Consider the following 16037-nt stretch of genomic DNA (forward strand, 5'->3'; position numbering starts at 1 on the left):
TTTTTAATGGTTTCATATGTTTCTACCAATCTCTGGGAACCGTGGTCTATATTAAATTTTAGCACAGAATACTGCTGAATAGGAGTAGATCACCATAGGTTCCTGTATGTATTAGTGTTTTTAGAGGTTCATAAAGTTTATCCAGGGGCAAAGGATTGTTGTTCAATTCCAAAAGTGTGTAAGTGTCTGAACCAGAAAGGGCTTAACTCTGTCATGTACCACTTCACTCTGTGAAGCCTCTTTTTTTTACTTTTAATGAATAGAATAATTAATATTTCTAAAAGGAAGTTGAGGTGATCAGAATAAATGTGTACATTTTTAATAAAAATTATTCCTGTTAATTGCATGGGTAGTGCCCAGATTTTATAGAAAAAGAACAGATATCAAAATGAGGTGGTTTCAATCTTCAATATTCCTTGAGTTAAAATAACATACTTAATATGAACTCTAACAGCAATGGAAAGTATATTTCTATGGTACCTGTCTTTATTTATTAAGAAAAATCCAAAATCAACAATTATTTTTTAATGCCTGTTTAATTTTATGTCAGATGCTATGATAGGTGCTAAAGACACATATGTGTATTCTTCAAAACCATTAACAGGTATTGTTGCTCTTTCCTCTCCTCTCTTCCACTCCACTCTTTGCCAGATTAATTTCTGCTTATCCTTAGATCCAGTTTAAATGCTACTTCCTTAGAAAGGCCTTTCAGGGCAGTCTCCTCTCCCCACCTATCCTCTTGCCTTAAGCCCTATTCTTTTCTTCTTTGTACTTATTACAATTTTTACCATATAATTAGTTGGATATTTGCTTAATGTCTGTCTCTCCTGCTAAAGTGTTTTCCTTCATTCATCATTCATCCATTCAATGGGTATTTATTGAATACCTACTAAGTGTCAAGTACTCTTAGGTGCACATCTGAGGTGAAGAGAACAGTGGTGGACAAGAAAAGATCACTGTCCTCATGAACTTAACATGCTATTGGGAAGATGAACAAAAATTAATCAAAGAATTTGAAAACATTAAGTGTTATAAGGAAAACAAATTAGGGTAAAAGGATAAGTAGTGACAGGGCAAAGGAGACAGGCTATTTGGTCTATTTATGTAGGTCAGTTAGTGAAAATCACAAGTGGTGAGCAAAAGTCTAAATAATGTAAAGGACTGAGTCTTGGGAAATAGAAGGTAAGAGGTTCCAGGGAGAGGGAACAAGAAGTAAAACTACTTTGAGATTGAAATGAACTTGACTTATCTGAGAAACTGCAAAAAGTGTGGCTGGAATCAAGTGAACATAGGAGAGGGTGGTTGATACTGCTGGAGAGGTCAGGGCAGTTAAGCTGGTATTGGAGGATTTTGTTAACGTGATGTAAAGTCCGTGAAAGGATTTGAGCGAAAGAGATATCTAATTTACTTTAAAAAAATTCTAGTTGCTTCATGGAGAACAAACGCCAAGACAGGCTTCAGGGGGACGAGTTAGGAGGCTATTGCCATATTCCAGGTAAGGAATACTTGTCATTTGGATTAGGTTGGTAGGAGCAGAAGTGGGGGAAGTGGTCTGTCAAGGTATATTTTGGAGGTAGAATGAAAAAGACTTGCTGAAGAATTGGATATGGGAATGCAATGGAAAGGCAAAAAATCAAATCAAGGTTGACCCCTAGATTTTGGGCTTTCAGAAGTGGGTATATAGTGGTGCCTTTAACAGGGGAAGGGAGGGGTATGTGTATGGTCGGAGTAGAGTTCTGTTTTGAATGTTAAATTTGAGATGTTTATTTTTATCGTACATCTGAGTGGAGATGTTGGGTAGGCAGGTGGAGATGTGTGTGTGTGTGTGTGTGTGTGTGCGTGTGTGTGTGTGTATACACACTCTGGTCTGGCCAGAGACATTTGGAAATTATCCGCTTACAGTTGATATTTAAAAACAAGGGACTATGGTAGTTCCCTGGTGGTATAGTGGTTAGGATTCGGTGCTTTCACTGCCACAGCCCAGGTTCAGTCCTTGGTCAGGGAACTGAGATCCTGCAAGCCGCGTGGTGTGGCCAAGATCAAACAAACAAAAACAAACAAACAAGCAAAAAAAACAAGGGACTAGATAAAATGTAGAGAAGTAAAGAGAGCGGGGGTCTGAGCCCAAGGGCATTGCATCATTTAGGGGTCATCAAGAGCAAGGGCCAGCAAAGGACTCTGGGAAGGAGCAGCTGGTGAGGAAAACAGTGGCCACCCACTGTTGAATGATAAAATAGGATGAGGATTAAGAATTGACCATTTTTTTCACTATTGTATACCTAGTACCGAGTTCAGTTACTGGTACATAATTAGAGCAGAATAATATATATATTTTTGGCTGTGCTGGGCGGCTTGCAGGATCTTAGTTCCCTGACCAGGGATTGAACCCAGGCCCTCGGCAGTGAAAGCGCAGAGTCCTAATCACTGGACCGCCAGGGAATTCCCAGAATAGTGTTTGTTGAATGAATGAATCTTTACTTCTACTTATCTGTTAGATATTTGAGTGTCTCTAAGTTCCAGGTACTATTCTAGGTCCTATGGATTCACAGCATAGTGTTCCCAATAATCATAAATTGTAGTGTGAGCTATATATGCATACAGTACATACATACAAATGCCACAAAATATGTATTTTTAGTTTATGTAACTCTTGCCCCCTCCTTCCACCTTATTCTAAGAAGAATGGGATTGAATATCTGGAGGGCCCTTTTTTGGTGAGCAATGATGAATTGGGATATATAAATTTGGGGCTGTACTGTAGGCAAAGGTTTTGACAAGAGCGAGAGGAGGAAGGTGAGGTGGAGGGAGAGGAGTGGTGAGACTTCAGTTGAATTGGACAGGCAGCCCCAGCCAAAGATATCAAATTCAATTATAACAAAATATGGTGCCAGCTCAACTCACATGGCTGAATTCTGCTGGACAACTGACAGTTTATGAAGAACATTAATTAATCCTATAAGAGGGAGTGGAGAAATAATATATAATCCCATAAGAGAGGTTATATCTAATTAATCCTATAAGAGGAGGAGAGAGGGGGTTGGGCAGGGAGACATAAGGCTCTTAAAGTAAATATTATAAAATTATGACTTTAGCTTCAAGATGTGTTAAAATGTTGACCCTTAGAATTATTACCCTTAAGTCTCTGCCTTTTAAGAAACTCTCAAGTCTTGAATCAGCAGCCCCTACTGACTAAGAAAACATTTTAGGTATCTTATATGATTCCCAAATCCCTGCCAGAAAAAGAAACAAAAACTCCTGATGGGAGGATGAAGGAGTATGTGTGAAGCACCATATGGCATTACACAATTTCTTAAATTTACCTTGTGGTCCTACTCCCCTGGAACTTTGCTGCGGTGGTTTTCGTATCTGTACTTGGACTGTGCACTTTTGTACCGTCTCACCACTCCCCCTCGCCCCCCACCAAAAAAAAAAAAAGAAATACAAAAGGAAAGTAAAAGAAAAATCTCTATAGTCCTTTAAGTCCAGTTAAAACATGGAGCCCTTCCCCCATCTAACTGTTCATCAAGCTGTATTCCCATAATGTATCTTTCATTCATTTTATAGCTCTTATGCCATTGCGTATTATAGTCATTTGACGCCATGAAGTTATTTGCCTTGAACTCCAAGACATGGGGAACTGTGTTATTTAATGCTCCGCGCGAGAGGGACGCCTGGCATTTAGAAGGCCCTCCATAAGGCTGTGTAACCGGAGCGAAGGTGTGTCGTGGGGACGGCACAGAAACAGAAGATGCAAGCCTTTATTCGGAAAAGCTTACAGGAACAATGACAGCACATTTAACAATGGTACAGAATCGTTTAACAAAGATGTGAAAATAAAACCATGGCTCCACGTCCACTTCTTACTACAATCTTCCCATTCACTAGCGTTGTCTCTGACCCCATTCCCCCCTCAAACCCAAGCTCAAACCAGACTGGGTCTGATTGGCCAATAGGAGCACAACCTTCGGTAATCGCGAGGCCTTCTCCAGCCAATGAGAGACCTGGGCGATTTGGCGGCGGTGAGACGTGCAGCCGTCTGGCGGAATCCTGGGGGCGTGGGGACACGTTGGGCGGGACTGAAGTTTGATTGGCAGGTGAGCGATCCGCCGCCTTAGAACGGAAACGCGGCTAGGTGAGAGCAAGGGGGGGGTCGTGGGCGGGGCAGTGAAACTAGGGTCAGCCAATGACCGACGCACTACATGCAGAGAGAAAGATAGATCACCAATGGCGGCACGGATATGGTGCCATGGGCGGGGTTTAGGCCCAAAGCTGTGTAGGAGCAGCGCCTATTACGGTAGTCCTCATCTTCACGGCCGGCGCCTCTGCCTGCATTCATTCGTTTGTTTTTTCCATTCACGAAGGTAGTGAGGCCTGGTTGAAAGCCATGGAGAGCGGTCTGCCTGCCGCCGGCTTCCTGTACTGGGTGGGCGCGGGCACCGTGGCCTACCTGGCCCTGCGCATCTCGTGCTCGCTCTTCACGGCCCTTAGAGTCTGGGGTTTGGGTCACGAGGCGGGGGTCGGACCGGGGCTCGGTGAATGGGCAGGTGAGTCGAATCCAGGGCCGCCGGCCCCCTCGCTCTTGCTGCGGCTCGCGCGGCTCCCGGCCGGGCCTGGTACGCGCTGTTCACTTCTGGGCCCAGCGCTTGGCCTTCCCGTCCCCAGCTCCCCTCTCCTCCATTCTGAGACTCCTGCGTCCCGCATACCTGCCTGTCCCCTAAGCCATTTTCTGGCTTGCTTAGACTTGTAGAGTTTTTAAATACTAAATACATTGCTGGCTTAAGTCAGCGAATCTGAAGTGCCACTTGGTGGGCGCGGGAGAAATCTGGCCTGAACTCCCTGGGGCTTGTGTCCTTTAAGCCGTTCCGGGTTAACGGAGTTAGTCGCCTTGCTGCTTGCTTCCTCAGTCGCACTCTACCCACCTTGGCTCGCCCCTTATGAGTGTTTTTAAAACAAAGTCTTTGTCTTGAATACTGGCCCTGTGCTCAGGATGAAAAGCATTCTGTTGCCTTTTGGGGGGCGAGGGTGGAGGAAGAGGACACAGAATTTCAGAAGACTTTCTGCTCTTTGGAACCTTGGATTCGGCCTAGTTCATGTAATTTACCAAAAAAATTTGGTTAACTGTTCTGGAGTCCTAATGAGTAGCAAGAATTATTGCTTCTGCAAAACGGTAACTCTTCATGTAGAAATCGGAAATACTTTCTGCAGAAGGACATTTGCAGGAAAAAGTATCCCCAGAAAGAGTGAGCTAAACAAACAGGTCTTGTTCCATCTAGTCGGGGGATTTTGAAGATGGAGGAGAAAGGTCAGATTGGAGAAGTTGGGAAACATCTGAGGAAAGTTTTGCGCTTACTGTTTTTCTTTTTCTGCCTTTTTTGCTGATTTTCTTTCCTTATTTTTTGTTTCTTTTAGCTTTTTTTTTTTTTTTAAACCGAGTGATATGCCGTTCTCCGATGTGATTATTCATTCTGCTGTTTTATAATTGAATGTTCACTTCACAAAGCATTTTATTGAATTTTGGGGTAGTTAGGGGTTGCTTTCAGACTAGGCTCAAATAATGTACACAAATAATGTTACTCCATATTCTTAACTTTATTCACTCAAACACATTTCAACAACTTAGTAGGAAAAACATAATAAATTAACATTTTGGGACAGCAACAAAAGGAGAAAACATCTCAAGTAGGAATGAATATGTGAAGCAGCTATTAACATAATACATATTTTAAAAAGTCACTTAATTGTTTTTTGATCGTTGAAAAAGCAAGTGAAGTGCTCAGCTTGATTATAATCAAGATTGTAATTTCACGGTTGATAAGCCCAAATTCTTGGTTGTCATGTTTGGAAAACTTGCTTGTTGACTCTTTTTTTTTTTTAAATGAAGGTTTTATTTATTTATTTAGGCTGTGTTGGGTCTTCGTTGCTGTGCGCGGGCTTTCTCTAGTTGTGGTGAGCGGGGCTACTCTTTGTTGCGGTGCGCAGCCTTCTCATTGCTGGGGCTTCTCTTGTTGCGGAGCACGGGCTCCAGGTGTGCGGGCTTCAGTAGTTGTGGCACATGGGCTTAGCTGCTCCGACGCATGTGGGATCTTCCCGCACCAGGGCTCGAACCCATGTCCTCTGCATTGGCAGGCGGATTCTTAACCACTGCGCCACCAAGGAAGTCCACTTGTTGACTTTTGAACAAGACCCTAGTGCCTTAGGAAATTATATATCAAGATGAATAAGTTTTGTAATATGTAAGCAAAGACTTATGGTAAAAACTTTTTTTTTGCAACTATCTAAAATTGACCATAGTGGCTAATAACTCAAAGGGACCAAGTCATCTGTATATGAATCCATAGTAAAAAGCCAAGTGATATGACATTGCCATTTCATAAGTATTATTTATATTGAAAAGATTTGGCCCCAGAGGAAGGATGTTTGATAAATTAAGGGCAATGTTTAAAAGATTTGGAAATGAAATTTGAACTAGAACACTGGGATATAACAGAGAGGATCATAGTATCATAAAGTGAAATGTTATCCAGTTCACTTGTTGGGAAAACTGTCTTTTTTAAGTACTTAAGTAGAAAAAATAATGAAGTTGTTATTTTTAACATTACTTACATGTGGTGGCCTGGATCTTAAAAGTAAATACGTCTTCCTTTATGTCTCCAAATTCAGGGAATCTTTGAAAAACAAAGAAAAACTGAAATAATTTGAAAAACAAACCAGCAGAGATGACATTTGAATAATTAGGGTTAAATTGTGATTAAAAATAGGTAATTTGTTCAACCAGTTATTAGTGTAACTAACCAGGCAAGGGCTCGTGTGCCTGTGGTGCTGAAAGCCAAACTCTGACAGTAAGTGTTTGCAGCAAAGTAAGGGTTTATTTGCAGGGCACCAAGCAGGGGAGTGGGAGACAAGCCTCAGATCCACTTCAACTTGGTCTTTGAGTTTAAGGTTCTGTTTTTTTTGTTTTTTTTGTTTTTTACGGGAAAGAACAAAGAGGCTGGGGTTAATTATCATCTAGGGACATTTCTGTAACATTTCCTAATCATAGTTTTGGGAGTGAGGGTGTCTCTGGTTTATGATTCCCAGGCCAGGTGGTCCACGGCTCAGGGGTCTGTGAGCTCATCTTGTAGTGGAGAAACAGCCTGAGTTTATACGTTGATGATGTTATTGACAACAGCAGTTTTAGTACATTAATGATGTTATATGGACAGTGGCAGTTTCAGTCATCTGACTCTGGTTGATTAGTGTTCAGTTAGCACAGGATTGAGGTCAGAGGGGACCAGAGAAGGAATAAAGTTTTGGGTAGAGAGATTAATCATAAACTCAATAAGGGAACTCGGTTTTAGGGCACCTTGGTGTCATTAGGGAGGCATTGCCTGGTTTCTAATACTGATGTTTATTTAACATCTTCCTCTCCATAACCAATTATTTTAAGTATTACATAATAATGTGTGTTGAGTTGGTAGTATATTTTTATACTTGTTATTCTTAAGTCTCTGTATGTGAGTATGTTTAATTTCTCCCCTTCAGATTTTAGAATCTGAGAGGCAGGGACTGTGGGTCCTCATTTTTTGTCTTTTCCCACAGTAACTGGCATATTGATCAGATATAAGCTCTTCTAGATATTTAAAAAAAAAAAACCTTGGAAAATCCCCAAAATACAGTTGTGCTTTGCAATCTGTAAAAATATTCCAGACCACAGATTCCTTAGTCTAGTAGGTTTTTAAGACCATCCATTACATGGCCCATCCTCTAATTTATCTCCTTCATCTTCTAATCAAGAGCTGGGTCATCCCTTCCCTAGTTCTCTCCAGTAACAGTCCCACTCAAGTGAATCATGCTGATTTCACTAGGTCCCTAGCAGGTGGGTTTAGCCAATTTAGGAGGTAAGGCTCTCTTGCCTGCCATTGTCATGTGACACTTTCTGTATCTCTTCCGAGAACAAAGAGATCCTGTGAAAGTGGAGCTTCAAGTTGTTTGAAGGTCACTGTAGCAAGTAATGAAAAGAAGATTGCTAACAAAGGTGGTCAGTTTGTGCTAAGAAGAGAATAGTCCTTGCTGTGGAGCAACAGAGAATGTAATCTGTAGAATTTGGTTTGAGCGTAGACACATTTTGCATTTATTTGAGCAAGTTTCCATCATTGGAGTTCATCAGTTAATGAGTTAGATTTTTAAAATAGCTTTATTGAGATATAACTCATAGACCATACAATTTACCCATTTTAAAGTGTACAATTCAAGGTTTTTATTATATTCACAGGGTTGCGCAACCATCATTATAACCTAATTTTAGAGCATTTTCATCTTCCTTAAAAGAAACCCTGTACCTATTAGCTGTCACTCCCTCATTCCCACCCCCTCGAGCCCTAGTCTTTCTGTCTATATACATTTCCCTATTCTGGATATTTCATGGAAATGGAATGAGATAATGTGAAGTTTTTGGTGGCTGGCTTCTTTGATTTAGCACAGTGTTTTCAAGGTTCCTTCATGTTGTGGCAAGTTTCAGTGGCTTCATTTTTTTTTTTTTAATTGCTGAATAATATTCCATTCTGTGGGGAAGGAAATCCAAAAAAGAGGGAATATATGTATATGTATAGCTGATTCACTTTTCTTTACAGCAGAAATGAACACATTATAAAGCAAACTATACTCCAATAAAAATTAATTAAATAAAAAAAGGAAAACTAATGAAATCCAAATAAAGTATGAAGTTTAACAACAACAACAAAAAATATTCCATTCTGTGGAGTGAGTTAGATTTTGCAAAGGGTCTTCTCCTCTGTATTTTGCCCTCTGCACATCTGCATTAGCAGATCCCTGAGATTTTCCAAAGCTGATGGAACTCATTTGGCTCTGTAGTATTGCAAGGTTTTCCTAATTCAGTAGACAATGAGGACTTAAAAAGGGTATGGGGTGTTGGGGTTCTCCTGTGGAAAAGCCATTCGTCAAAGCTGGCTCTGCTTAGCCAAGCTCCAAGAATCAAAGGGTTCTCAAAATCAGGTGTGGTACATAATTACTGTTTTTACATCAGACAGCTGTGCAGGATTAGTCTAGTTACCTCAAACTGTTGAAGGCTACTTGAGTGACCAGGGCCCACTGACAGTGGGTCCCTTTCTTTAACTAGGTTTTGAGGTATTACATGATTATGTATGTACATATGTATGTATGAAATGTTATTTAACTTGGCAAGTCCAGAAGAAATATTACTATCACTTATTGAATGCTTGAAGTGTTCCAGGCACTTCACATAGATTATCATTAATTTCTCTTTGAGTTGTGCTCCAAAATCCCCAGTGTACAGAGAAGGAAACAGGGGCTTAGGTAAATGACTTCGTCTGTGGTTTCATAGCTGGTGAGTTACAGGATCAGGATGCAAAGCCAAGTTGTCCGTTATGCAACATCTACATGCTGGGTGTGGTGGGGATTGGCTTACAGACTACGTGGATACTTGGGGTGGATTCCTTTATACCTTAGGAACTTTATTGCTTTTTGATTTAAGGCACACTTTCAAATCTGGACATGCTTGGTAATTCTGGAAGCATTTCAGGATAAGCAGCACATTTTAGAATCAAGTAGCTCGGTATTTTCTTCAGATTTGTAACCATCAACACATTGGAAAGGCACTCAAGGTGCTTAACAAAGCAAAGGGTTTGACTGGCATCAGTACCTGACCTTGAATGCTGTTTTCTGTTTATCAGTCTGGCATTCTCAAATGGATTTAGTGATTCTCCGGAGGTCCAGCTTGGTTAGTGTAATATGCTCCCTGTTGACATTCTGGTAGACCTGTTCTTGCTGGTGAGTTTGTTTTTGATGTTGATCACAGTGTTTTTTAAAAAAGCTGTTTTTTTTTTGTTTGGTTGTTTGTTTTGTTTTTTTAAAGCAGGGCAGGTGGTGGAGGGCAGAGAAACAGATGAACTTAGTCATAAAAGTTCTTGAAGATATTTATTAATTCTTCACTTCATCTCTGAAAAGGGAGTCCATAGGCCTAAATGGAACAAAGTTTCCAGATTGGAGTTAGCAGTGGCAACCTTAAAGCACTAGGGCTAGAGCTGTGTAAGAGGAAACAGATGGAACTGGAGGATCGGCCCTAAAAGCATGCCCTGGTCTTATTTGGAGGAAAAACCAAAGAGGATGGTTTCCTGGAATTAGAAATTCAGCCTCCTTACTCTGAGCTGTTCCCTCCAACCTCACACCAGCCTCCATTGTCTCCTGCTCCCTTTTTTTTTTTTTTTTTTTCTTTTCTGTTCTTCCTCTTCCTTTCTGTGCAATAATAAGTTTCCTATTTAAGGGTCAAGCCTGAGACCTCAGAGACTCAAATCTAGACTTGGATTCTAGCTCCTCCAGTTTAAACTAGAGTGTAACATTGAGTAAGGTAGTAAACATCTGTGAGCCTCACTTTCCTCATCTACAAAATGGGGATAATACTGGAGCCTGTTTCATAGGATTGTTGTGAAGGGTAAATGAAAATACTTATTCTGTGTAAAATAGGTGGTGCAGTGCCTAGTACATAAATGCTTAATAACGTATTAGTAATATTATTAGCCTTTGTAGCATTATATATTAATCACTTGAGCTAATTGACAAGATAAGGCTTAGTAAGAAAAGGTTATTAGCTGGCTGACTGCATCTTCAGCAAACAGATTACCTTTGCTACTCAAGTGAGACTATTGAGCTTCGAAACTAATTTTCTGTTTGTTTCTGTTGGTTGAGGATAATTTTCAGTTTCAGAAAAAAGTTATTGAAAGATTTAGTTAGTGAGCAGAGTACATTGGTAAGTGGGTTTGAATAGATCAATTCCATTGCCTTTAAAGCCATTTGTAGATAAGGATAAGTTAAAAGAAATTTTATTTAATAGTGTGTCTTAGTTCGTTTAGGCTGCTATAACAAAAATAGTCTAGGCTAGGTGGCTTAAACAACAAACATTTCTCACAGTTCTGGAGGCTGGGAAGTCAGATCAAGGTGCTGGCAGATTTGGTGTCTGATGAGGAACTGCTTCCTAGTTTGTAGATAGCTGTCTTCTTTTTCTGTCTTCACATGACAGAAGGGGCCAGGGAGCTCTCTGGGGTGTCTTATAAGGGCACTGATGCCATTTGTTAGGGCTCCACCCTCATGACCCAATCACCTCCCAAAGACCCCACCTCCTAATACCATTATATTGAGGGGGTTAGGATTTCAGTATATACATTTTGTTTCTAGCATATGAATTCAGTCTGTAGCACAGATCCTTTATTCCATTTCTCTCCCGCTCATCTTTCCTGAACATAAAAATATTAAAATATAGCAATTTGTGTCTCTGCCTTCTGGGATAGATTACGATTAAGGCTAGGAGGCAGGGAGGGTGAAGCCTTCACCATCTTGGTGGAGAATGTGATCCAACACTGTTCATTTGTCCACCCACCATCCACATCCTCCTGAGGCTGGCCATGGACCTTGTAACAGACCAGTGGGATGGCAAACAGGAATCAGGAACAAACTGCCCTGTTAAGTGGTGGAAAGCAGACACACTTGGTTCTATGGGAGCTTGTGAAAGAAGGTCAGAGTGATGACTGAGCTGAGATCTGAAGGGAAGTGAAGAGTAGCAGACAGAGCAGAGGGACCAGCAGGTGCTAGGCTCCTGAGGTGGGAAAGAGCAGGGTCCCCTTAAAACAAGGCCTGAGCGCTTGGAGCCAAGAAAGGGTAGGCATGATGTAAGATGGGAGTGGAGAGGGGCTCAGGGGCCAGTGAGCAGGGCTGTTTAAGAACACGGAAGACAATTGTGGGGATTTTAAGCAGAAGAGTAATGCTGAGTTGCAGCTTTATTGTTTTAAGTAAATTTATTTATTTATTTATTTTTGGCTGCGTTGGGTTTTCGTTGCTGCGAGTGGGCTTTCTCTAGTTGTGGAGAGAGGGTTCTATTCTTCGTTTTGGTGCGTGGGCTTCTCATTTTGGTGGCTTCTCTTGTGGAGCTTGGGCTCTGGGTGCTCAGGCTTCAGTACTTGTGGCACTCGGGCTCAATAGTTGTGGCTCGTGGGCTCTAGAGCACAGGCTCAGTAGTTGTCGTGCACAGGCTTAGTTGCTCCGCGGCACGTGGGATCTTCCCGGACCAGGGCTCGAACCTGTGTCACCTGCATTAGCAGGTGGATTCTTAACCACTGCGCCACCAGGGAAGCCCTGAGTTGCAACTTTAAACAGAAGTTTTTGCTTCTGTGATCTTTCTGAAGCTGTTGCATTGTCACAGAGGTAGAGAAGAGCAGATTATTCACATAATCTCAGTTAAAATTGCCTTTAAAAATGCAAATTCATACTTTATAGTAAGGGAGGCCATTTTTGTGCACTTTCTGGTTATCATCTTTCAAAGACTATTTCTCCCTGGGGGAAAATCTAATCACTGTGGTATGGGAAGTTCTACTCTTGACCAGGGACTGGATGATAACGTTGCATGAACCCTGAAACTGGGTTATTGCTTTCTCGAGGTCACGCCATAGGACCATGATGTGATAGTTGAGAAGTCTGCCACACATCCGTCTCAGAAGGAATGCTTTGTTTTCTTATTCATTTTGTCTGGTGAAAAAACGTGTTTGTCTGGTGAAAAAACGTGTTTGCCTGGTCTCTAACTGGCAATTCCAGGGAGACTATCCAGTTTCTGAAAAGTTATCCTTACCACTATTAAGTGAAGTTATTTCTACTTAAATGATCTAGTCATTGGGGGAAAGGAGGAAAGACTAGAGAACTAAAGATTTTGAACAATTACTGCCTCTCAGGAGTATGACATTGGGGAACAGTAACGCTAACGGAAGATTGGCTTTAGGGTCAGTACAGCAGGTCTGAGCTTTGCTACTTGCTAAGAAGTTTGACCTTGGAGAAAGATTGCTAACCTCTGAGCATAACTTTCTTCATCTAGTAAATGGGGCTGTTACTTTTCAGGGTTATTATGACAGTGAAATGAGATGTAAATGAGGTTCTCATGTAACATCTTATGTGTTTTTATGGATGCCAAGTAACATATATTTAAGACATCTTTATTTGTATACATTGCTCTTATTTGATGAAAAGAGATTGTTGAAACCAAGAAATGTAGTTCACTCAGCAGATAAACTATTGGAAATCTGAAGTTGTGAATAGATTGATTAGGAGGTGATTCACAGTACTCCAGGAGAATTGCTTGCTTTGTGAAAAGATTTACTAAGTGGTTCCTTGAAATATGGTCCCCATTAGTGAACCTGAGATACGATGGACTTAGAAAAATCTGGTTCTGTGCAACTTTTCAACTACATTGTAAAAACCTTGGGTCATTTTCAGCTCTTCTTCTCTCACCCACATACAGTCTATTAGGAAATCCTATTGACTTTAACTTCAAAATATCCAGTATCCAGTTCCTTCTACCACTCTGGTGTAAGCCACCAAAATCTCTTGCCTTGATTATTATAACAGCCTCCTGTCCTTCTGATTCCACCTTGGCTCCCCTATAATCAGTTCTTACAGAGCAGCCAGTGATCCTTGAAAAGTTCTAGTCAGATCATGTGATCCTTTGCTCAGATCCCTCCAATGTCTTCTCATCCTGTTTACTTATTTATTTTTTTAAAATGAATTTTTATTGGTGTATGGTTGCTTTACAATGTTATGTAAGTTTCTGCTGTACAGCAAAATGAATCAGCTATACATATACATATATCCCCTCTTTTTTGGATTTCCTTCCCATTTAAGTCACCATAGTGCATTAAGTAGAGTTCCCTGTGCTATATAGTATGTTCTCATTAGTTGTCTATTTTATACATAGCATCAATAGTGTGTATACATCAATTCCAGTCTCCCATCTCATCCTGTTTAGATGAAAACCCCACTTGTCACCATCTCCCATACTGCATACTTTGCTCATGTATGACATTTCTTGTTTGTCTACCCCTGTTAGAATGGAAGCACCATGAAGACAAAGATCTGTCTCTCTTGTTCACTTACGTATCTCAAGTGCCTAGGACAGAGCCTGCACAAAATAAGTGCTAATACATAGTTGTTGTATGAATGAAAATATTCAGGTATTCCAGTGTTTTTGAGGGATAATGTATTTTTTGTGGGGAATTATCTTCTCTTTCTATTTTCTCTTATTAGTTGTAAATCTAAGAAATATTAGTGGTCTCCCCACCTCTAAAAATGAAATTATTTAGTCTGAAAACAAAATATAGATTATAACCTCAGGAAGAAGTTCTCATAGTATAGACCCTGGAACTAGACTGCCCTGAATGTCTTTGTGTCCCAGATGTGCCTGTACTTACCGCTTCTTTCTGCTTCTGTGTCCTTTTGCTTGTGCAGAGACATTCAGTAGTTTCAGTGGTTGTTGAATGTTGATCTCTCTGCCTGGAGTGCTCTTTCTTCTGTTGTTCACTCTTCCTTACTCCTCCTGTTCATGAAATTCTACCTACTTTTCAGAGTCCTGATTCTGAATGTTTATGTGCAGCTGCCCACATGGAAGCCATCATGTACTTTTGGAACTCTGATAGTGCTTGTTTTGTGCTTTTTTGTGGGCTTTTCCACACTTTACCTTTTTGGTTGTTTGTGTGTGTGTCTGTGCTTGCACTCATGACTTTGTTCTAAACTACAAGCCCCTCGAGAGTGCACAATAAATAATACGTAGTGAATGAATATATTTTCTTTGAATTATATTTTGATGGGGATGGGGTGTTTTGCTTTGCTTTTGTATTTTTTTGGTTGTGTTTTACAAAATAATTTGTACACCTTTTTTCCTCTTTGTTTTAAAACCTCAAGTGACACCTAAAAAGCTAGATTGAAGTTAAACCCAGACTGACTAGACAAAGACTGGTTATGGAATTATTGTAGCAGAGCTGGGATAACAGTTTTGAAAGTGTGAAATGCAGTGAGAGCAAAGAGATGTCCTTGTGTAGCATTGGTAATAAGCTAATCTTCCTTCATACTTGTGTTAGGAAATTGCTGTAGGAAATCAACCACTTTGCCAGATTTAATAAACATTTCAATATTAATGGCTATATTTATTATTCATCCCCGAGTCTTTATAAAATTGTTACAAGTAGGCTTTCTTTTAGTAAGAAAGACTTTTCCAATGAAAGTTCCAGTGAAACCTTGCTAATTGGTAAGGCTGAGATGAATGAGTGAAAAAACTGAATTCTAGGATGTGTTGATCAAAATGTAGTTTTGTTATTTTAAAGGCCTGAGAAAATGAACCCACGCCTTCTAGAGCCTTCAGACTTTTTGGGGACATTGAGCTGAATTTCCTGGAAAATCTCTTTGGTAGTAAAGGCATTGAATGGTCAATGTATGTACTTAATAACTGCTAGAAAGTTAACCACAGAGCATTGAATATATGCGTTGTTTGCTTCATGGAAAAAATGAATACTGCAGTTGGTTGATAATCTACAAAAGTTTAGTCAGCCATTTTGTGAGAAACTTGAGAAAATTGAAAAATCATTAGGAGGCAGAAGAGACTAATGATAGAATAACAAAACTGGAAGGGCTGTTGGTGACCTCTTCAGTTGAACTATTAGGGAAATAAGCTGGAAGAGGTAATGACTTGCTCAAGTTCATTCATCCAGTTAGAGATTGTTTAGGCAAGAGGGTCAGTGGCAAAGAGCAGAAAATGGGGGTTGCATCGGTGGTCGGTTGATTAAAAGCAGTGGTAGGAGTGATGAGCGGCAGGCTCTGACAGCAGAATAGAAGAGACTTGTCAGGGATGAATTAAGAGAGGAAAACTGGTGAGGAGGACAGGCAGAGGTGATGAGTGCTAACAGTAAGGATGCTGGCAGAACTGAACTTCATCCCATTTCCGCAACTGGTATGGGGCGAAAAGCCTTCTCTGTGCAAGAGCCTGAACTCTCGAAGAAATGACACACATCTCTGTAGCCCCGAGGGTACCGTGTTTCCTACCCTTGGTACACTCCTACATGGATGTTAAGACCCGGGGACTTTTTCACTATGTATAGTGCTACAAGCCAAGTGGGTCGATCCAATGTCTCTTATCTATAGTCTTGGCTGTGCCTGTAGCCCTAACTACAGATGATGTTGGTGACACTAAATTGCCAAGGAAATACTGTATAGTT

The 16037-nt window shown here is 40.6% G+C and overlaps 1 protein-coding gene across 1 annotated transcript in view; it reads left to right on the plus strand.

The window, feature by feature from the left end:
* Positions 1–4255: 4255 nt before the first annotated feature.
* The window catches only part of HSD17B12 (hydroxysteroid 17-beta dehydrogenase 12), a 165562-nt gene continuing 153780 nt past the window's right edge, over positions 4256–16037 (plus strand). The window contains exon 1 of the mRNA XM_068554437.1: positions 4256–4544. Within this exon, the coding sequence (XP_068410538.1) occupies positions 4385–4544 (160 nt within the window). The 5' untranslated portion in view covers positions 4256–4384. The remainder of the gene's footprint in view (positions 4545–16037) is intronic.

This window comes from Eschrichtius robustus, chromosome 11, assembly GCF_028021215.1.
Source record: "Eschrichtius robustus isolate mEscRob2 chromosome 11, mEscRob2.pri, whole genome shotgun sequence".
Classification (NCBI taxonomy): Eukaryota; Metazoa; Chordata; class Mammalia; order Artiodactyla; family Eschrichtiidae; genus Eschrichtius; species Eschrichtius robustus.